This window comes from Heterocephalus glaber, unplaced genomic scaffold (assembly GCF_053883595.1).
Source record: "Heterocephalus glaber isolate CG9 unplaced genomic scaffold, H.glaber_assembly_v1.0 deba00001504, whole genome shotgun sequence".
NCBI classification, from domain to species: Eukaryota; Metazoa; Chordata; class Mammalia; order Rodentia; family Bathyergidae; genus Heterocephalus; species Heterocephalus glaber.
The window spans coordinates 16,677,362-16,700,970 of NW_028258324.1; the positions used below are offsets into that span (position 1 = coordinate 16,677,362).

Here is a 23,609-nt window from a genome sequence, read left to right on the forward strand (position 1 = left end):
TATGTTTTTCCATTGGCTATAGTTCCTACCCCTCCCTGTTTGTGTTACATCAGGCTCCCTTGTTGGTGCTGTGCCCAGCTTGACCCCAGGGGCAGTGGAGTAACCATCTCTGTGAACATCTGTAAATATCTATCTCCCTGAAGGAAACCAGCCTATGTTCCTCAGGGCAGGGCCCCCTGCTCTAGCCATGGCCGCGCTCTGGTACAAAGCATTGAGGAAAGATCCCTGAGAGAGCCCATGGCTGAATGAAGTTCCTGTGACATCAGGTGGGTGAGGCAGTTAGACCACTTTCCAGTCTATGCCAAGGAAATTATTAGAGTGTTCTAAAAATTATGGACACTTTCTGAGCAGAGCCAGGATGAATGGGGAAGATGTAGAGCACAGATACTTTAGTTAAACTACTTTGTTTTATCCAAACACACTTTCCACTATGCTTTCCTTGTTACAACTTCCAACAAGAGAAGGGGTAAGGATCAGGGTGGATGGCTTTCACTAACATTCTAGAGCAGTGACGGTGAACCTTTGAAGACGGAGTGCCCAGACTTCAACCCAAAACCCAATTATTTATTGCAAAGTGCCAACACTGCAATTAAACCTGAATACTGAGGTTTTAGCTTAGGAAAAACAACTCATACATTAACATCTTTTGTCTTAAAAGAAAAACACAATAGCAGAGCTTTCAGTGATACAAGCAGCCCACTGCGGTACACATGCCATAGTTTCACCACCATTGTCCTAGAGTCCTAGAGTCTGACCTAGAATCACATCACCAGATTCAGAAGCTAGGAATCCATCTCTACTGCAAGAAAATAAAAGCATGTGGAATGTGATGGGAGACTCTTGACATAGGCCCTTCAAGCCAGCTCCATACCTGTGATCGCTGAGTCAAGCATGAATCCTGTAATTGAGAAAGGAGGATGCCAAGAGAGTTTGGTTGGAAGAATTCAAGTCAGGCCTAATTAATAACTCCAGAGCAATCATCCAGGCTCCTCTGATTTAAAACCCCACAGACCAATCCCTGTTAATTGGATTTGATTGTATTTGCTGTTTTAATTAGTAGGCAAATTATGAAAATGTTTATTTGTTCATGTGGATGCTATTATCTTCTCACTGCTGTGGGGGGTTTTTTGCCTTCTACATGTGCCAAATGTGAGACCTTCCATTGTTCCCTCTCTTGGGTCCTTTAGTTACAAAACTGATTTTCAGTTAGTGAAGGAATATTAAAAGATTCAAGTGTCCTGCAGAGGAGGTTCCACTGAATGGCCATTTCTGCAAGACGAGGGCTCCTATCAATTTTGCTTCCACAGAGACTAACTGCCACTTCTGAGTAATAATCCCAAGCAGGGCAGGTATCATTCAGCAAGATCACATCCCACCTGTTATAATCAGTTTCTGGAGCGTGTGGTATGGGCTTGTTGCGGTACAGGGTCAGGTAGAGAGGGGTAGAAGGATAAAAATTGTCTGCAGAGGCTTCTGTCCCTGGGGCATGGATAAGGGAGGTGGGGAGCTTAGTGCCAAAGCTTCCAAGAGGGTGTGTCTACCCCTGGTCTGGTTCTGGGGCAAGTGGAAGCCTCTACTTCTCATTTGGTTAGTATTTGCTGAGGGCCAGCTCTGTGCCAGGCTCCACTCTAGGTGTCACGGATATGGTGATAAATGAAAGCCAGACATATTCTTAGCAGCCCAGATGGGGAACTGACAAATTAACATATGATGACAATTCAATGTGAGCAATGGCATGAGGGAAGGAAGCCCCACACATGAAGAAGCACAGGGAATGGGATTCCAAGCTCACCTGAGATCATCAAGGAAGGAACCCCAAATCGCAAGTCCTTAGAGGAGAACCAAGGGCATGCCTGTTTCAACAATGGCACTGTTTGAGCTTAAGTGAGCTCGGCTCATCTCAGAGTTGTAATCATGTCTAATCTCAGTAGCATATTTCAGATGCCTAGCATGGTGCTAACACAAGTAATCACTTGCTAAACGGTGCCTATATCCCTGGCAGTTATTTCCCAGCTTTCCTTGGACCCCTTTCACACCCCTGCCATTGTCTTTTCTCAATATCAACTAGTGTCTCTGCCAAACATTTTGTCTCTCTACTGCATGACATTTTAATTGTTGGTTAATTGTGCTGGTATGTCAGTTCCTTAAGGCCAAGAACTGTCTCTCATTTCTCAGAGTGGTATGGGGCACAAACAAGCACTCAATGCAAACTTCAATGCAAACCTGGGCATGACTGACAGAAGGGCTCACACATTTCCCAAGGGTAATAGTCATGTGGAATCAGAAGCTGTAATGGCCTCGGAGGTGAATGGTAATCTTATCTGTCACTGTGTTTGTGAAGCTGATATTTCATTGCAGATAGTTAGTGAAGACATTACTAAATTGTTACACCACTCCACTTTTTAAGAGACACCTCATATTAATTCCATCATACTCAAAGTTTTAAACTCACTGTGAATACAAAAAAACCTGTGGTGAAATAATGTAGGGTAGCCTGTCAGGAAGCTGATGGGGGAAACTGTCTCACTTAAAAGATGATTCCAGGAAATCAAGAATATAAGTTCTTGATGTTAGGAGGAGTCACAGTAAAGTGAATTATTAGAAATATTGCCATTTGAACATTTTGATGATTTCCCCAATTAGGAAGAACAATTCTTTATAATAAAGCTGAGCTTCAAAAAAAGAAATGAAACCAAAACAAATAAATAAACCAACCAAAGACAACTCCATGAATTAAATGGGAGAAGTATTGACAGGACCAGATAGCTCAGTTATAAACAGGATTGTCACTTCTGGCATCATACTTTGAAAGTGTAGGTGGTACTAGTTCAGGGAGTCTTCTGGGAGGGCTCATCTATTTACTAAGTTGCCTCATGCAGTTGGAAGCCACAGCCTCCTGATCCCACCACACCTGCACAGATCAGGGAAGTAGGTGGGGCTGTAGCCTTAAAAGCCAGGCCTTTCTGGCAGCCTCCCAGGCCGGCCTGTCTCCCCAAAGGAGAGCCCTCACTTTTCCCTAGTCTGCTTCACTTTCTGGAAAATTCCCCTTTGCCTGGTGGCAACAGACCCCTAATTTCAGTATCAGACACGACAATGACCAGCTATGTCAGGAGTCACCAACCTCTCCATACTTTGTGTTCCTCACATGCAAAACAGAAAATCTATCTGCCTATATTTTCTCAGGACTATTAAGACTCAAAATACATGAAAAATCTTGAGACTTGACTCACTCTTTGAATCCTGTAAGGCTTTGCCACCATTACCTGAATCAATGTACAGTCATTAAAGAAATGAGTCCATGTTGAAATTTATATTAAAGATATAATTGTGTTCTCCTTCCTCACAATCATACCTGCTTAGCTCTGTAGAAAGATTCATGGTGCCTTTTATAGTTTTGTAACTCTTGTAATCAAGGCTTTTATAGACTGAATCCCTTGGTGCAGATAAGATTATGTATTAATTGCTCGCTACATGAAATCCAGGACCACTTTGTGCCCATGTGCAGGCTATGTATCCTATCATTAATGCCCTCTGGAGTTGTGCAACTCATTCATTACTTTGCTGCCTTGGGCACTGCATATTTATCTCCATATAGGGGGAAATGATGCCTCCTCCAATCTTAGATGATGACAGTGAGATGCAGAGAAATAGGTGACCTGTCATGCCCTGCATTGTAAGTGATGGAGCCATGAGGGCTGACTCCAAAGTCCAGGGTCTTAACACCTGCACTCTGTCAACTCTGGAGCAGTCTTGCAAGAGTGGTTCTACCCACATAATTCAAGATACCTTTATCAGAGGCTGGCATGTGTCCCATTGACTAAGAGAGACCTGGAAAGCTAAGAGGTGAGATAAATTCTAAAGGCTGTGGGAGAGCAAAGAGCAGTGTCAGGTTCAGAGCAGGTAGATCAGGAAGCCCAGATGGGTTTTCAAAGAAAGGGTAGTGGCAGGAGGCTGTGTTTATGGAGAAGCTGGCTCATGGTGCCTAGCATGGCAGAGCAGCTACTGAGGGTCCACTCCAGGATGTCTGTTCCTAGGAGATTATCAAGAGCCTCTCAGATCTCAGGTCATGACCTAAATAGTAATGATTAATTGTAAAAACTTTGCCATGACTGGAAGGTGATTATTTCCTTAAAACTATTGAATGAACAGACCTTGGCATGAATGTCTCCACATTCTGGAGTCTCAGGGAGTTTCTGTGAGGCAAGAAAGGATCCAGAAACCTGAGGGTCCCTTTCAGAGCCATCACTTCTTGCTGGGGTCCCTAGGTTGTCATTTAATAAATGTATGTGGTGCCTACTCTGTACCTAGCACTGAGTTAAAAATTGAGGTAGAATCTGAAGAAACTAAAGTGGAAGATTTGAACTTTAAAATAATTTTTTAAAGTAATCTATCTTGCAAAGCAATTTATCCTCTGAGTTCTTAGGGGACAATATTTGCTCCCTTCAATTTCCCTTCAATGAGAGTGAACTGTAGAATTTCTGCATAGTATTTTAGGAACTTGTATGTCAGAGCAATCGAGAGTTTGGACATTGGAGCCAAGTCATCTTTGGATTTTACACTGTTTACTAACTGTATGGCCTTGGGCAAGTTAATTAGTCTCAAGCCCATTTCCTCATCAGTAAAATGAGGATAATAATAGTCTTAGATCATTTAGGATTTTTCTGAGTGTAAGAGTAGTTCTAACTTACCCTAAATTAAGAGTTAAGAAAATGTATTGTTTCACAAGATACCTAGAGGGAAGATCCAGCAGCTCAGTGATGACATCAAGGACCCTTGTCTTCTTGTCCATATGCTGTCTTTGTCTTAGCATGGGTACCACACTAAGTAAGGGTAGTTCCCCTGAGATCCCAAAGTAGTCTCAAGTGGCACTTGTTCTATGTGCCTCTGTTCTGAACCAGCATGAGACAGTGACAAAAGCCATTCCCCAACCATGGCTTATGTGTCCCTATTCTCAGTCTGTCTGAAATATAGTTGTACATCTCCTCCCAGGCAAGTGACAATGGACAAGGGGAATGGTGTGCACTGATTTGCTTCTTAAGTAATCAAGCTGCTCCTGTGAAGTTAGGGATGGGCTGATTACAAAGCAAATTAGGATCCAGTTATGAAGTGGGAAAGAAAATGGATGCAGGGAAAGCATCCAGTAACAGCATCCACCACAAGTACCATGATGAAGTTTTGTCACGAAGAGTAAGAAGATTGCATATGGAAAGTCTCAAGAATGTGCCTTAGCATGATTGCAGATCACTCCAATAATAAGCAAAAGTGCTGACCCTTCTAGGATTTTCTGCCTATCTCTGTTTCAAATCATACTCACTCTGCTCTTTTGAAGCATGCTCCAGGCATGCCATTCTGCTGAGGCTTTGGAGAAGTGGTGACTCAGTCACCTCAGAGAAAAGGCCACTCTCACTGTAAACTCTTCATGGCTGCTTTATGGTTTCTCCATTTTACTGCAAGTGCAATATTCATAGTCTCTCAATGTCATGTGGCAGTGTCCTAAGCAAATGTCCTTGTCCCACCATGAGATACGTTCACATCTGAAGTGTCATCATAGAGCATGAAGTATGTTCAAAACAGACTTGGGCAACCATGCATCATGCCTTCCCTCAGCTCAGCTGCTTGGAGAGCTCTAAGGCCAAGATCCCTTCAGAAACCCTGTGTGGTACAATTCAGCATAAGACTCTGAGAACCCAAAACTTCCTCTGGTGGAATGGGGTTACCAGGGCAATGGCCACATGGGGACATCACAGACTCTGAGCTTATAGTCCTTGTCAGGGTTGACCCCACATTTGTAGCTTCCAGGTAGAAAATGGGGAAACTGAGTAAGGAAGAGCACAGAGAAAGGAGTCTCCTTCCTGGCCACAAAAGTTAAAGTTACAACCTAACTACCTTCTCTTAAAGGAGGAGAGAGAATGGCAGGATCGATAAAGCAAATGATAGAATGACAAAAGATAGTCATGATTTGGCAAATACCAGATGTGGGTGCCACATGCTCCAGGGTACACTTTGCCTCTAGTGGCACTGAGCAGACACCTTGGGCTAGTGATGTTATTGAGAGCCAAGTGGTACAAAGCGGGTCCCACTTGCAGCTGGGCAGTTGTGAGTGTGTGGGGGGCAGGGTACTTACCATTTGGATTATACAGGACCAATGTTAAAAGGAGGAAAGGAGCATTTTGGGGGAAGCAAATGCAGTCTCAGGCAGCTCTAGAAATGTTGAACTAGGTGGCAGAAGCAGGAAAGATGCTGTTCCTAAGAGCCCAGGTTCTGTTTTCTTGTTAGTTTGATAGAAGGTGAACAGAAGTGACAGAAAATAGGATCTAAGCTCAATGTTTTACTGGGAGCCAGGAGCAACATTCTACAAATATATATATGTATGTATGTATATATATATCAAAGAATATTCTCTTATCTTCAGGAGTGTTGGGCTAAAATCAAAGGGCTTGTTTACAAAGGGTAAAAGACAATGCAAATTACTGCGAAAAGGGGTAGCTTCCTTTGGCATATGGGTCCACTAGGGCGGAGGACAGCTTGTTCCTAGAATAGGGGAGTTGGGCCCTTGAGGAGGAGGAGGTTACAAAGGCTCTGTCTGAGGAGCCTCCAAATCTTCAGGCTCTCAGAGGAAGTCTAGTTTATGTGGAAGCCTCTCAGCCTGCCTCTACTTTCTATCCAACCCTGCTGGATCAGCCAAACCTAGGTAATTTCCTCATAGACGAGAATGTCCCTCAGCCCCACACCTGGTTCCTCCTTTTCCTGACCTGTGTTTGTCCAGTCTTGGCACTGTGTCCTTCTTCACTTGCTTCCTGTACCCTTAGGTGTGGATTCTTGCTCAAGCCACCACCTTCCTCAGCAGAAGTGTGCTAACGTAACTAACTCCTCCAAGCTGATGATGCTTACATTTTTGCTGCACATTTTAGAAGTAAAGATAAGTGCAGGGAAAGAGCCAAGGCATTGCCTGTCCCACTGAGAAGCTGCAGCCCTTGATAACTGAGTCATCTTCCCAAGAAGGCAGTCAGTCAGAAGCTATGCATGGTTCCTAGGTCCCACACCACTCTTGGAGGTTATCAGACTATTCTCCATGAAAAGAGTTCTGATATATATGCTTTTCCTCACTTCTGCTATTTTACTGTCCCAAAGAGATGGGTGCTTAAAGTGCCTTCCCTGCTCCCAGCCTCCTTGGGAATCCAGGCTCCAAGGGAAGGAGGACTGGAAGGCTGCCATCTTGTGTAGTTCAAGAGTGGCACTCGAGTACAGTGGCCTTACCTTGGCTCACTTCCTGCTGCTATAACAGAATAGCCAAGGCAGGGTACTTTATAAAAAATAGAAATTGATTTGTCTTATAGTTCTGGAGGCTTGGAAGTCCAAGATCCAGGGGCTATAGCTGGTGAGGGCCTTTTTGCTAAGTCATAACAGGGCAAAAGGCACCATATGTATGTGTGTGCATGTTAAAAAGAGAGAGACAGATGGACAGACTCCTGCTTTTATAACTCTTATAACATTATCCTTAAATAATGGCATTAATCTACTCATGATGGTGGCACTTCTACGTATTACTCACCTCTTCAGTGTCCCACTCAACACTGTTACATGGCAAATTTTTTGTTTTTGTTTTTAGTTTTGAGACTGTCTCACTATACAGTTCAGCCTAGACTTGAACTCACCGTGCAGCTCAGGGTGGCCTCAAACTCTCAACAATTCTCCTGCCTCAGCTTCATGAGTGCTGAGAGAGCAGGTGTGTGTCACCATGCTGGGCAGCAATGACAAATTTCACATGAGTTTCAAAGGGCACATTCAAATCTCAGCAAGTCTTAATTAATATTTAGCTGTAGGGCAGGCCCAGGAACTTCACTGTTATCTTCCACTGTCCTCTGCGGCTCCCTTTTTCCCGGCCCCAGACCTGCAGGAGAAGGAAACCCCTGTAGCACACAGCTGACACCATTCTCAGACACGGAGCATTAGTTGTAGGTGAGTTCCAGAACAAGGCCTTTTCTAGTGAACTGCATGTTGGGGAGAGGCTGGGGCTTTCCCCAGACTCAGTCACACATTGCTGGTTTCCATCAGGCTACCTCACCCAGAATCTCAGGTAGCTTGGCAGCAAATTCTCAGCCTGAACCCTAAGATAAGAACCAACACTGAATCATTTTCCTGTATGCCATTTAGGAGTCATTGAATCACTATGTATTGAGAACCTACCCAGATGGCAAGCTCCATGCTGAGGACTGGAGATGCAAACACAAATATGATGCAGTTTCTGCTTAAAGAACCTCAGAATATGGTGGAGGAAACAGACAAGAACACAGCCAGATCCAATACAGAGTGACAGATGCTGAGTGGGGATCGCAGTGTCCAGGAGAAACCTCAGACCGACCTGAGGGTTAGGGGTGGTCAGGGAAACTCTCAGAGCAGGTGGCAATGAGCTGAGTCTTTCAGAATAACTCCTTTGTTATTACTTCTTGTTGAACCTTAAAAAATACAGTAACCAAAAGGTTTCCCAAACTGCAGGTTGTAAAAGAGACAGAGTATGTGAAAAAGGAGGCCCAGAGTATCTCAGACTCCCACATTCATCAGAATACTATCATTCCTGGAATCTCTGAGTCCTGGTTGTAAAGCCTTCAAGGGATTTCTGAGTTACAAAGTTCTGATGGAATCAATGAATCAAAAAAGAAATCCCTTCTTTGCAAACCAGCATCCCTGCCATGCAAAATCCTGTTTCTCTAAGCAGAAGTTTCTCACCCCCAGAAAATCATGTACATTATCTGAATTAAAATCTAAGGGAGAGATAAAAAGTACACCTCATGCTGGGTTGATTTTCTCTAATGATCTGATCTATGCCCTTTTTTGGATGGGACGTTATTATACCCATAAATATTAGTAATTCTTTCTCTGTTGTATTATATGTGTTAACAGCACCACAGGGTAGATGCTGTGCTTGAGAAAATAATAACATTAAATAGTGGGTACCAAAGACAGAAAATCAGGGAGGGAAGTGCCTCTCCTTGAGCAGGCTTCCCCAGCAGTGGGCTTGCTGGGTTCTTCCCAGCACTGATGCCCAGGCTTTAGAGGAAGGGTCTGGGCCACTTGTTGGGAGACTTGGGTTCTATTTCAGCTTCGTAAATAATGTACTTGACACTCTTTACTCTAGCCAAAAAGCTCTAGAGACTAAGACAAATACAGTTTCCAATCCTAGTTCTGAGATTTGGGATAAGTTGCATAGTGTCTCTGACATCAGTCTCTTCATTTGTTCCGTAGAGGGAATTACTGTCTGATTAAAACTAAAGGCTGTGCTGGACTTCATAAATGGTAGCCACTATTCCTATGTACGTTGCTTTTATTGTATCAGTTAAAATACTTTCTGCTGCATGTAACAGAAAAGTAAACCCAACTAGAAGAATGGGGAAATACATTTTCTTATTTAATAAGAAATGTGGTGATAGGATGACATGAAGATGAATTGAATAAGCAGCTCAGCAACATTGCCAGGGATCTAGGTTCCAGGGTTGGCTTTGTTCAAGACTAGTCTCTTATTTTTCTTCACAAAATGGATGCAGCCATTCGCACTATCACATTCTCACCCAACCATGTTCAGAGCCACACCCAAAAGTAGAGCTGTCCTGAGGTCAACAGACTGAAATCCTTTCTCAAAGGTGAGGAGTAGAACTCAGAGGGCTGGGCAGGACAGGTAAAACTATTTGCCACACCTCTTCAAAAAGGCTCAAGGATAGGGACATGGTGTTATACCGCCAAATCTCTTCCATACCATTTTGAAAAATATGTACACACTAGGCCTTCCTTAAAATGTTGTTACTGAACAAAAACAGGTGATGAAGAGCTCAGTCATTCAAATATTATAATGCTGAGCATTATTTATTCTCTATGTAGAAAGCTGTTTACTCTAGTGTAATTTCTAAAAGAAAGTAAAAAAGAAACAACTTCATTGTTTAGTCATAGTGTAGTTACGAATCTTCTACTTCTACGGCATTAAAATAATATTTTAAGTGTCATGTAAAAATGTTACTATGCAATGTTGAATGGATAGTACAAAGATGCATATACACCAAATTTTTTCCACCAAGAAAAGTAAATGTATGTACAAAATGAAATTATATGTAGGGGGGAAATCTGCGACAAGAAACTAGGCCAAAATTTTGACAACAATTTTTCTAAGATTTTGGAAAGCTGGTCAATTGATTTTCCTTTTTCTTTTCTTGCAATGACCTAAAATTTCTGTAATCTACATGTTTACTCCTTTAACAGGGAGAAAAACAATTTTTAAAAATAATGGTGCTTAGCCTGACTGCAAAGACTGCCTTCTTGGCATGGATCTACATGTATATTTATATCTTTCTATTCTATCCAAATCAGTGTGGCGAAGCAGGCCAGACTGTGTGTGAAAATCCCTGCATCTCATGCATTTTAAGCAGATTGTTGAAATGAGTGGGAGATGAGGGAGAGAACCTTTTTGCCCTGAGAATGGGCTACATAAACCAGAAGTGATACTGTGGGGATGGCACCCCCAGAAGTGCATGTTAGGGGACTTTCCTGGGACTGCAAATGTGTCACAAAATGCTTATGATTTGGGAAATCACAGTTCATATCTGAGACAAATTAAAGAGGATTTACATGTATCCTTATTAAAAGATTTACTTTTGATTACAAAGCAATTGAAGATGGCTCTGAAATGAAAAGTTTGACAAGGTAAATAGGAAAGTATGAAGAAAGTCCCCAGCAGACTGGTATGATATGTAAACGGACCACATAGTTTACTGCACTGTGTGTAGGTTGCTCATGCATAGCCCCCTTCTCTAGATACCTTGACCATAATGCATGGATCAAAATTTTTCAGAAGCTAAACATTTATCTTTGCTTTCACAGTCCTGCCCCTGATGAAGTATTAGAGACAAGAAGTGCCAGTTAAGTGTATTGCGATCACTGTCAGGATTTCATCTTCCATGTGTCTCCCCTGCTGCCTGGCACTGTACCTGAAATGCCACCATAATAGCTTGATTCGTTTGAGCCTTGGATAGTCCTTAGTTTCTTAAAGTTTCCTCAGCACACTTTCCTTTTATAGGAATACTCTTTATGTCACTGTCAGCAGCAGCTCATGGATTAGTCATTTGCCTACCAATAGGGAAGACTTCTGGATGTGAGAGAGGCAAGACAGGAAAAGGAAGGATCCCGACAGGCAAATTCTTCACAGCCCTTTCATGTCTGTCCCTTAAGTTTCCAGAGATCATTGTTCCCATTAGTTTTTGTGGCTATCCAAGGCTGTGAATTACCTAATTCTTTCATGAAACCAAGGGAAAGAGAACCTAGAATATGTTGGTGTTTCTTATACACAATATCATGTCGTCATCCCAGCTTTTTCTGATTTTTCAGAAGAATATCAGCTTTACTTAGTTAAGGAATTTGGAGGTTTCCATATTAATACAGGACAGATATGAGATTCGAGGCTGTGGTTTACTCCTCCAAATGAGATTTTTTCTGAAGACCCAAGGACCTGAGAGACAGGATTCTTCAAGTTACCACACTTTCTCCACAGATGTCACTTTCATCCAGGAAGGATTTGCCATCGTGCTGGCCATGGTCTAATGTCATGATATTATGCCAATGAGGAAGGACTCAAGAAATAGCTTGGGTCTGGACCTGGGTAAAATCTACAGCCTTTTTTTTTTTCTGCTGCTGCACTGTCAGGCAAAGCTCTCTTTATAATCTGGGCAGTTTGGTAACACATTTTCCAAAGTGCCCTCTACAACCACACTGGCTTTAGACATCTCTTTTAAGAATGAAAGCTTGACTTTCTGGATGCAAACTGCTTTAAACCTGACCTTTTATCCATCCTTGCTAAGATTAATACAAACTGTTTGCCCTGAAGAATAACTGAAAAATACAATCAAGTTATCTATTGCACAGGGAAAAAAAACATACCTCATTAAAGTGATTCTGCATGTAGCTCTAGGTAAACAGGTCACTATCATTAAAGCAATGAAGGAAAGTACACAGAATAAAAAGGAGAGAAATCTAACCCATAGAAACCTGTGCACATCCATGCACAGATACACAGAGAGAGAGACAGACAGACAGTCACACACACACACACACACACACACACACATACACACACACACACACACAAGCTGAATGAGCCAGGGCTAATTCTTGAGGGAGAAAACTGAGAATAATTTTAGCTGAACCCAGGCTTACTACTACTCAATCAAAATCTGATTCTCAGCTAGGCACTATGGTAACAAATACTCTTATTGTTCTTCATAGTCATTATCCCATACTCCACAAAGACAATAAGAGAGAATAACTCCAAACACATAATCTGCCCCTGTTGCCCTAGCAACCTGCAGTTTATGAAGCACTGTCATGTCTGAGAGGGGCCCAAAGCCATCTTGTACCTAGATAGAATCAGTGTCCTGCTGGACTCAGGTTTGGAATATTGATCTCACCAGGGCACTAGCCAGATATTTCTTATACCTATTCTCAAACTTTGGAAAAGGGAATTGGGGGAAATTATTTTTGTGCTGCCAAATGACTCAAGAGAACATGGGCTTTGGCATTAGGCAGAGAACACTATGCCCAACTCCTGGCCCCACCAGCAAACAAGTGTGCTATGGTGAGCAAGTCACTTCACATACATGAACCTCAGATTCCTAATCTATAAAGTGAATGGAACTGCAAAACCTACCTCCTAATGTTTTTGTTGGAATTAATTAAAATAAGTACTATGTATTCACTAAGTGTTTGCTTCATTGCCACTCATTCCTAGAATACTGTGGAGTCTGAAGAATTCAGTGTAATGTGGTGATATCTGACTAGTTTTCAAAGATTTTTAGCCACTGGTTTAGTTAAACCAACATGAAAACTAATTAAAAGCTGAGCTGTGGGGTGGGAGACCTGGAGTCTCAGCAAGTCAAGCCAATTGTCCTTCACTCCCACAGACCAGGAGCATTCCAGATGCTCACAGGAATAACAGAGAGATGCTCTGCCAGTAGTGATAGGCAATCATTCTGCCTTCTTCCACGTACACCAGCCTTACTCTGGTTTAAATTCTTCAGAAGGGAGCTAGTTATCTTCAACATCCCTAGTGTAGGAAGTTCCCAGAGCTGGACTCAGCTCACAAACCAGAGCAGACAGATATTTCCTGCCATTTTAGGAAGTAAATAAAATTTGTGTCTGTCTGTTGAACTTCTCTCCACAATTCCTAGCAAGGCACCACACACCAAGAAGATCAGCACACAGACCCTTTCCTTTAGCCAAATCCTATTCATTCTTCAAAACCAGTGGCAGACTCGCTTTCCATGCAGAAGCCCAGTAAGCTTCCCAGTCCACACAGACTCCTTCCTGTAGTGCCTGCCTTGCTGCCTTACCAAAATACATGGGGGTTTCAGAATCATGTGTGAAGCATCTTCCCATGATTTCCATGCCTCTTTTTCCCCAGTATGGCTCAAGAGAAGCCCTCAAAGAGTTCAGCACAAACATGTTGGGTAGATGAGAATAGAGTGCTTTATATAAAAAAAAAGAGCTCTTCATACTTTTTTCTAGGTGGGGAGGTTGCTCTGAAACACAAGATGAGGAGAATTGTAAGAGAAGCAGCACAAAGAGAGGATAAGACTTGGGCTCTGGAGCCAAAGTCTTCAAGCTCTGGCCCTGTCACTGAATGACTTGGGGCAAGTTACATAACCTCTTTCAACTTTAATTTCCTCACAAGTAAAATAAAATATATGGCAGGTCTTCCTCATAGGGTCTTTGAGAGCATTTAATCAGTTAATTTACTGAAGTGTCTTAGAATAATGACTGACGTATAGCATGTGTTCACTAAGCTTCTCATCAACACTGTGCAGTGTTTTCTACTGAAGACAGTTAATGTGAGATATTTCAAAGCAAAACTAAGTGAAAAGTCAGGATCTAAATTCTAGCCTTGGTTTCTCCATCAATTTGATGTATGACTTTAATTTGCTTCTTTTGGGGGCCTCAGTTTCTCCTCCTTGTATCAGCAGTAGATTTAGAATAAATCATCTACAAGTCCTCTTCTGTCCTGTATCTTTTGACCGTATGATTTGGTTCCTGACGGGGCAGAAGTGGCTGATTCTGGGATTTTCTGCCTTCCCCTCTGGTTGATGCCTCCTCACCACATCTGTGTCTTAATGAACTAGGTAATCCACAGATCAATTCCAAACCCTTAGTGAAGGGATTCAGGTTTGTCTTCTAAAGATATGTGACTCACACCTTGAATTAAAAATGAAGTTCAGCTCAACCTCATAAAAAGTCACTCTTTCCTCTGATTTTATAGGCATAAGCACTCTGGGCCATATTTATGGGGTTAACATCCAAGCTCTGATCAATGGCCTCTCATCTGACTTCCTGTATTCATGGCATGACCCCAGCAAAATGGTCATGGGGAATCTATGACAGGGTGCCACTAAAATATAAATGTTCCTTCATTTCTAATAGATGCTGAAGACTGCAGCTTATGTCGTTGTGCCTGCCAAAAAATATTAAATGTAAGTAATTTAATGTTACCCAAGAGCCAGAGCTGAGCTTTTCCCACTGTTCAGAGAGGAATGGTCCTGAGTATCCATCCTGCCCCCAAGAACCAGAGCAATGCAGTGCCAGCACCTTGATTATTTGTATGGATGGTGGTGCCTTTTTTGGAGTACTATGATGCTGACTTTCGCAAGAGAAATCAATGGCCAAGAGTCAAGCCTTTCAGCAACATCTACTGTTCCTCTTCCTGCACTATTCATGCAAGGAGATTCTCAGTGTGTGATTTGGCCTGTGGTTAAGCTATAACAGATACTTTCCATGCCCATGTCAGATCCCTTCAGTCCGCTTGATTTCAGTGCAACTCTGGTGGAGAGGTTAATACACATGGGCAGCATCTCCACACCTATTTGAGTTCTCTCAGCTCACATTCAGATGCCACCCAAAAGCTCAAGGAAGGCACTGCTCTTGCAGGCAACTCCCATTAATTTATGGTGAGAGATGGAGGTAGTCAATAAATATCCTAACTGCTGGTCTTTTGGAAAGAAAATGTTAATGTACATTCCATGTGTTTCTTCAAAGTATCCCCTACATGACTGGACTCCAGTTTATCCACAGCAGTAACCAACTCGCTTCTGTACCTGACTACTTCTTGCCCCTCAGTCTGGGTTCTTGAGATTGCCTCCCAAATAAATCAGGTGATCTAAATTCTTGTCTTAGGCTCTCCTTGCAGAGGAACCCTCACCAAGATATGGGCTCACAGTTATGAAAAGGATTTCTGGGGGGGAAAGTGGATTTTGGATCTTGGGGCCTGAAAAAAAAGGCCAAGTAGGGGTGCCTAAGGGTGTAGATCAGTGGTAGGGCACTTACCCTGGGCCCTGCATTCCATCTGCAGCACCAAGAAGAGACCATATATCTCTAAAATAGAGGTATGAGAAAAATTTGGCTCCAGTTGTCCTTGTTTCCTACACATCTTACCAGGACTCCCAAGGTCAGGCAACTGCATATGGCTTGTGCAGTTGGACATTATGGAAGGCATTTAACTCTGAGGCTTAAAATTCAACACTTGCGGTGCCACCAAGCTACATCCTCAAGTGCTGGGCTGCATCTACCAAAGGAAGTCTCTTTTTAGTAATACAAAGGTACTGACCATTGCCTCAGGCCCACAGCTTCAAATTGGAACATCTTTTTCCAGTCCACTCAAAGGCATCAGATAGGACAACTGGGGTCTTCAGTTGCTTTGACTTCTGCCCTATGTCTGACTACTTTTATCCATAGACCCTAATAGTGTAATAAAGCAAAGCAGAGAGTCTCTCTCTCATGCCCCATATGACATTTTTACTTCTGACCCATTCCCTTCCTTTTCTCCTAAAGGTGTGTCCACGTTCTTCAGTATTTATTCTTTAAGTTTCCAGTGATTCTAATAAGCTTCTACACATACTTGTGTTTCTTCTTTCCAAACCAGTATGGTGCTTGTTGAAATCCATCCATTTGTTCATTTATTTGTATGTTGATTCTTCTAGAATAGCTTAGCTCTGGGTCTGTAGACACTAATCGGTCCTATCCCTGTTCTAGGAGAAGAACAAAATAAGCAGAGAGGCAAAGACAGCACGGTGACTGAGAGAAGTGCAGAGGGAATGGAGGGCTCTGAGAGCAGGTACAAGGTCCCTCCCTCAGCCTGGAGGACAGTCTTAACTTCATGGAGGCAGTGACAGGTTATAGCTTGAGTTATCTAGGTAAAGGGGAGGGAGGGAAATGTAGAGGACAGTCCAAGGGGGATCCACAGGTGCAGAGACAGAGACAAGAAATGTACACGAGGCTGTTTAGTGTTGCTATAAAATTAGAGTCAGGGAAAAGATATGAAGCTGAGTGTCAAGGAAAAATAAAGCTTGTTCTAGGGGAAGGCCCACTGCTTATACTCAATCCTGCATGGATCAGGAAGACATGCCAGGTAGTCAACAAGGGCTTTGCACTTTCTTTTATTTTACAAGTAATAGAAATATAATGATTTTTTTTCAGAATCTGTGTATATTACTTCATAGGAACATGGGTGTTTCATTTGGCTTTGATGAACACTTTGCCATAATGAATGGATGAGAAGTGTTGTGGACCTAATCTTGGTCTTTCAAATGTGGAAGATACTGAGTCAATGAAGGAGTTCAGTGTCTGTGATGACCTCTGCTGACTCCCATCCCTTTAACAGATTGGATGCTGAGTTTTCGGATCTACACATCTCCAAAGGGAATTCAATTTTCTTTTCCAGTAGGAAAATCTGTACCAAGAGTCCTTTTGCCCTGAAAACTGGCAGACAGGAAGGAAGAAGAACAGGAAAAGCAAGCAATTGACTAGTAGGGGGGCTGGGTGGCAGAGTTCAATCCTTGTTCTTTTCCTCAGAATCTTAGAAGGACTTTGATAAATTTAAGAAGACTCAGCTGAGCAGAAAGAGATTGGGTTTTGATATCTTATTGACATTCATTCAGAACCAAGTTCGTGCAGGATTAGGAAAGTTATCAAACTTTCCCAAACCTTAAATCTGCTTCTCAGAGGAGTTCATGAACCTTTCCTTACTGGGTCATTAAAACAATTAAAGGAGACAATGCAGCAGAAAATGTTTAGCACAGAGCCTGACTCTGAGTGAGACCCAGGATGGAGCGCAGTGGATGTTCGATCGTTTCCTCCACCTGTCTCTCCTTTGTGGGTTTCTTTTCACCCCTTTCTGTCACCCTCTTTGTAAGTGCACAGGCTCCATGTCAAGGCATATCAGCATTGTCCACTTCCTCCCTCTCCCTGCAGGCTGATCCACTTCTACCAATGGACTTCCTGAATCAGAACTGTCGATAACCATTTCCTTTGCCAATAACTCACCATGTTACTTTTGTTAAGTTATACCCTCTCTCAGAGTCCCAGTGTGTCCATCTGTAAAATGGATTCACAGACCAAATTATCTCTGAGATTCCTCCTAGATCTCATATTACAAGAGTTCATGATTGTATGTTTCTACATTATCTATAAAATAAAGCCCAAATGTCTTAGCAAACTATATAAGCTCTCCCAGAGCCCAGGCCTGATGTTCTGACACAATTTTATTCTCATCACCCCTCTGCTTCCTCTCTTCCACCATCCAGATCCCTTCCTTCTAATACCCGTAGAATTCTCCACTACCGCCTTGGACCCTACTACATTAGGTATGTCATCTTTATTCAACTTCATTATCCTCACAGCAACTAAGGTACAAGGCAGAGAGGAGACAAACAATGATATTTTTGATGAGTTAATTTGAAACTTCGTTATGTATGGATATTACTGAGAGGAAGACAAAGAATGTTTCTGCACATAATCAGAGAAGTAGTTGGTGAGTTAATTAGCCCAGGCCTTACAGACTGTTTTAGGGCTGAAACACTGGCCTCAGAAATACTGGCAGCTCCACAAACAGCCTGCTGTTAAGGCTGTTAAGGAGAAGCTCAGATAAAAGGCTGGTAAAATGTAAAAACATATTACACATGGATTTTATGTCTAGATGATATGTCCTTTTGATCAAGGGAAGGCAGGCTGGTGTTGTAGAAGGAGCAACAGAATAAGGCAGAGAGAAGAAGCTTCATTTTGACTTTATCTTAGCTCTCTATTTGACCTTGAGTATAGCTGCTTAACTTCTCAGCTTCAGTTTCCTCATCTGCAAAATGCAAATGCTCCAATTCCTGGAAGAGCATCACAGCCAGAATTAGATATTGCCTTAACAGGTGCGTTGGAAAAGCATCCAAATGCTGCTCCAAAAGAAGGAGTATTATCACAAAGTTGTTGCTTATCATTCATCAAAGAAAAGCTTTCTAGAAGGAGCAAAACCCATCACCCACTCTAGCCATTGAGAAATGACTCATTCCATGAGTGTGACCTGAATAAATGGAGGATGTATGGAAGCTCCAATGCATTAAAATGCAAAAAACCAGTCTGGTGGCTTCATTTGTCATTGCCCAACTGAAAGTTTCTGCTATGTGCTATGTGCACATTTAACACTCTGTGTACAGCTGGAGAACATGCAGACCGGCTCCGTGTCAGGCCCTAGGCTAGGCTGGGGAGGCACAAACAGAAGGACCAGGTCCCTAGACCTTCACAGCCATGTTGGAAGGACCAAGAACAAGAAGACTCGCAGTGTGTTCTGCTGCTTGTCAGAATGAAGGGAGATTCTGCCAGGCTGAGGGAAGGATGGCTGCATCATCTAGAATAAGAAAGAAAGCTTCATGGAGGAGGTAGCAGGTAAGGGGAGCCTTAAAGGATTGCTAAGGTATTTGCTGAGGGGGTAGGGGTATCAGAAGAGGGCAGTCAGATGAGCCCTGGAATTTGGGCCGACTGTCAACAGGCAGAAGTTGCATGTGAATCCAGTTGCAACAAGCTTAAAGTCAAGCTGGCAGTCTGAAAGCTGATCTTGGATATCAGTCTTTTATATACTCCAGAGCCCCAAGAATGTACCATCCTGGTTACCGTTTATTACTTCTTTTCAGGTAGGCAGACACAGGCCCAGAGTCCCCCCGGGAGGTGGCTAAATCTAGGAGGATACAGATTCCCATAGAGGAAGGGCTGTGTGCCTTCTCAAAAGAATGACCAGCTCTTTACCTTGACCAGGCATTCTTTGGCTGAAGGTTGCTCCATGGTGGCTGAAAAGTCAGGGAATCTTCATTGGCTAATTGGGAAAATAATGCTGCAGCTCTGGCTCAGTGGATAATAAGTTGCATCCTTTTCTTGATTAAAATCCAAGTGCGGAAAAGGCTTCCCAGCCTGTATCTGGCCACCCAGGAACTTCAGGATTGATGACCCATCTGGTGACAGAAAATGGAGTAAAAGCACAAAATTATTCATTATTTAAAAATCATGTACCATTTTGGTAGTAATAGTTAGAAAAATACAAGCTTCAGTTCAACTTTTCATTCTTAGAAAAAATCAATTATGGAAGGCAGTAAGTAGGAGAGAAATTTTTGAGGAAATTCAGAGCTGTGTGCTCTTGCTCAGAATATATGAAAGACAAAAAGTCATTGCAGTTTGAAATGGCTCTTCTCTGACCTGAATCAGAGGGTTTAGTGCCACCCTCAGTTCTGAGGCCTTCTCTTCCCACACAGGTCCCAAGTCTACAATGTGTTAAAATACAGAAGCCTTCTCTGGTTGCACCTGGGTTAAAACAACCAACATCTCAAAGACAGTTAAAGATAGGATGAATCAGACTGGAAAGCTTTGAGATTGCATTTCCCACTGATGACCATTATTTCTAATAAAGACAGAAGGGAGAGTACAAGTATTTTAAAAGGATTTTTTCAGATGATTGATGTTCCTGCAGTGCTGATATTAATTTAATCATACATCTTTCATATTGGGCCTGGAAGCTTAAAGAAGTCCGTCTTTCTCAGAAGAAGGGCAAAATGAACTAATAAAACATTTGACTATGACCGTGTGTGCGTGTGTGTGTGTGTGTGTGTGTGTGTGTGTGTGTGTGTGTAATGAGGGATCAGAGTCCCACGGTGGTTCCTCTCTTCTGACCTCTAGTGCTACTGAAACTCATCTCCTCTCAGAACTGGGAATCCAGGCCACACTAGCCTCTATCTTAAACTAGGCACTAAAAAACTTTGGATGTAATGCAGTAACAAAGTTAAAGGAGGCAATCACTGCTCTTTTGATTATGGGTGAATCTGTTGCCAATTGGCAGTTATTTGCAAATTGAATACCAGTAAGTTCAACTATTGATGCATGAGCTAAGGGTGATTAATAGCTACCACCAAGTGCTGATTATGTGTTGGGCACTGTGAGGTCCTTTAGAATCCTTATAATCATCACAGAAAGTCTGATATTTATGTTTTCATTTTTCAGTGGTGGAAACTGAGCTCACAAAGTAGAAATGTGGCAGACAGGATTTGAATTCAGGTGGAGCAACTAGTAGCCCAGCATTGCTGAAACCCAGCATGTGAGTAGAGAAAAGGAGATGAGGTTAAGCCTCAGCCACAAAGGAATCACAGAAGATGTTGAGAGCCATTCTAGGCAGCTTAGATCTCCTCCTTTCTAGTTGTCAGGATCTCCTTGGGGGCAGCCTCTTCAGTACACCTGGAAGTATGGCAAGTTCAGTGGCATGGCTGAGCTCCCCACTGCTCAGCACCCAGGGGAGTGCTGCCTGGCACTGAGCCCCCGCTTAACTGAGATGGGGTTGGGAACTGACCTTCTGCCAAGCACACAGTGCCCCAGCTTCCATCAGCCTGCCAGAGCCAGAGTAGACATGCCAGGATTTTGTTAAACACCAACTGCTTTCGATGTGTCAAAAGCTGAAGTTTGGGGTGGGGGGTGGGAGGGTTCTTATGTTTTCTTTCATGGAACCACTTGCTGCTGGTATGTATGAATTGTGCTGCAGAGAATTGGCTGCCAAAGGCTTTCATTGTCAGCACTCACTGGACTATGGTCTAACAGGCTACTGAGCACTCCTCAGTCAACATGAACTAAATTGCACAGCTTCTCACAGATGAGGGAGGGGCTAATGGTCCTTACAATTCTCATGACCTCCTTCTTGCTTGAGAGCATGAACAGTGGAAAGAAGGTTGCAGCTGCCTTCTCCCAATCAATAACATTGCTGTTGTCTCTCAAGGGGCCATCGCCCCAGTCGGTGCTTAGCAGACTAGATTTAGGATCCATGTTTCAGAAATTCTGAAATTTGAAATTTCAGAGTCTAATTCTAAAGCACCAGTTACTGCCTATGAATAATTAATTTTCTAGGGCTGCTGAAACAAACAGAAACTAAATGGCTTAAACAATTGAAATTTATTGTCTCATGGTTCTGCAACCTGGAAGTCCAACATCAAAGCGTCAGGAAGATTGGTTCCTTCTGAGGGCTGTGAGGGAGAATCTATTCTAAGGACTCTCCTAGCTCCTGTTGACCTCAGGGGTTCCTTGACTTGTAGATGAAATTCTGTGTCATCACATTGTCTTCCCTCTGAGTGTGTCTTTTTCTGTGTTCAAATTTCCAATCATATTGGATTAGGGACCACCTTTAACTCCATCATCTACAAAGACCCTATCTCCAAGTAGATTCACATTTACAGACTCTAAGGAGTCCATCTTTCTTTTAGGGGTCACAATTCAACTCATGGCAGTCAGGGTTTTGCCTTAATGCCTGAATCTACAGGGAAAAGTGGATGCTGTAGGATATCACAGTTCATGGTTATCACTCAGCTGGAGGGACTGCCTTCTCTGAGATGAAGATAATTGCTTTCAGTCTGATTTCCTGAGCCCTGGAATGGGCCTGCAACTAATGAATCCTTTCTAGGGTGTTGGGGAGCCTGGAACTCCATTAGTTGACCTTTAATCAGCACTTACCTTTCAGAATCCCTCAAGTACTGATTGGGCTCTTACTCCTGGTCTAGCAGTAGTTGAAGGGATTTGCATATGTTAACTGGTATGACTCTCCACATGGAGTAACTTCCACATGGAGCAGTGCTCTGATTTGGAAGAGTATTCCCCAAAGTCCCATGTTTAAAGACTGTCTCTAGGGTAGGCCTATGTGGAGGTGACAGAAACTTTAAGAGGTGGAACCTTATGGAAGGTCCTTAAGTCACTGGGGGTTTGCCTTCAGGAGAATTATGGAATCCTGCCTAGTCCATTTATTTATTTATTTATTTATTTATTTATTTATTTCTTACTTACTTACTTACTTGCCTCCTGGACATGAGGTGAGCAGTTGCTGCACCATGCATACTCCCTGCATTGCCATCTGGCACAGGAATTGGAGGCTCACTGGTCCACCTGTTTGTGGACTAGAACCTCCAGCACTGGGAGCTAATAAACCTTTTCTCTTATAAGTTAATTAGTTCATATATAATAGCACAAGGCAGACTTATCCAGGTGGAACTCAAATGATGCTCATTTTATAGACAGAGAAGCTCTCTTGCACAAGTGTACAAGCCAGGGAATATAGGTTGTACTCTGTATTCCAGAGTCTGAGCTCTCAACCCCAAATTCTTGAAAGTGCAAATTTCCAGAGCTTCTAAGTCAGTAAATGTGAAAGGGAAACTCACAGTCTGGATTTTAAGAGACATGTAGAAATTGTGACAGAGACAATCATTGACTTCAGGCCTCTGGGTAGTAGGAGTTCCTGATTTTCCACCTGCTTTTCTTACTTCTTTCTCTCCATGTCTCTCTTTTTCTCTCTCTTCAGAAGAAATTAAGTAATGTATCCCTATCTGCACTGACACAGTAAGAGATCCTCTTTCATAATTGTCAGGTACTTGTTCATGGGGACCATATTTTGGGGGACACTGTGAACTTGTCTGATAACTGTATGAAAGCTAGTGCCCTTTACTGCGTAGGTCTGAGTACTAGTCCCCAACTGGCTTTTCCTGCCTGAGACCAGGGGACCACACACATTGTAGAACAGAAGGGGAAGTGTGGATCATTCCTTCCTCCAGGCCTGAAAGTGCTCTGTGTACAGATGCTGCATTCCCTACCCCCACTCCCATCCCCCATGGCTTCAACAGTTGCTATCTTAAACTAATGTGCACTGAGCTTGTCTGCTTTCTCCTGACAGACAGTGGGGTGAGCTTTATGGACTCTATCTAATGAGGTAGGGGGCAGTGATGAGGATTCTGGCCCCCTGACACAGTCCTACACATGCAAAAATGTGTCTCACTATGCAGTGGCTCATCTCAGCCAAGCTGCCCTGTGTCCACAGACATGACTGACAGCCATACCATCTGCTCTTTAAACTAAAAGTGGACAGTCCAGGTCTGAAAAAGGCCCTTGGAGCTTTGTACCTTGCCTGTGCCATAAGGGTTGGATTGAAGGATCACAGTAATGTTGTTCCCATTTGGACTATTTTTGCTCTTTTGAAATCCCAAGAAGCAAATGGCCCCCTATGACCAGTGTTCTATGTAGAGGCCAGAAGAATCTCTCTCTCTCTCTCTCTCTCTCTCTCTCTCTCTCTCTCTCTCTCTCTTCTCTCCTTTTCTTTTGTGCACTCCTCAAACCACTCTCCAAGGAAAAGATATTAAGAAGACCACAAGAAGCCCTTTGGAATTATAGTGAGATTTGTAAAGAGTAATTACAGGGATTTGATTTGTTAATCAATTACTCTTAGAATGTTAAAGCTAAAAGGGACCAACCATCTT

General features: G+C 42.8%; 1 protein-coding gene across 2 annotated transcripts in view; it reads left to right on the forward strand.

The window, feature by feature from the left end:
- The window catches only part of Clstn2 (calsyntenin 2), a 615,455-nt gene that overhangs the window by 391,932 nt on the left and 199,914 nt on the right, over positions 1-23,609 (forward strand). Inside the window, exon 1 of one of the 2 annotated variants that reach the window (XM_087186235.1) lies at positions 18,566-18,732. The exons of the other annotated variant lie outside the window; for it this stretch is intronic. Coding sequence (XP_087042361.1) covers positions 18,717-18,732 — 16 coding nt within the window. The 5' untranslated portion in view covers positions 18,566-18,716. Of the gene's footprint in view, positions 1-18,565; positions 18,733-23,609 lie in introns of those variants that run through there. 2 annotated transcript variants of the gene reach the window in all.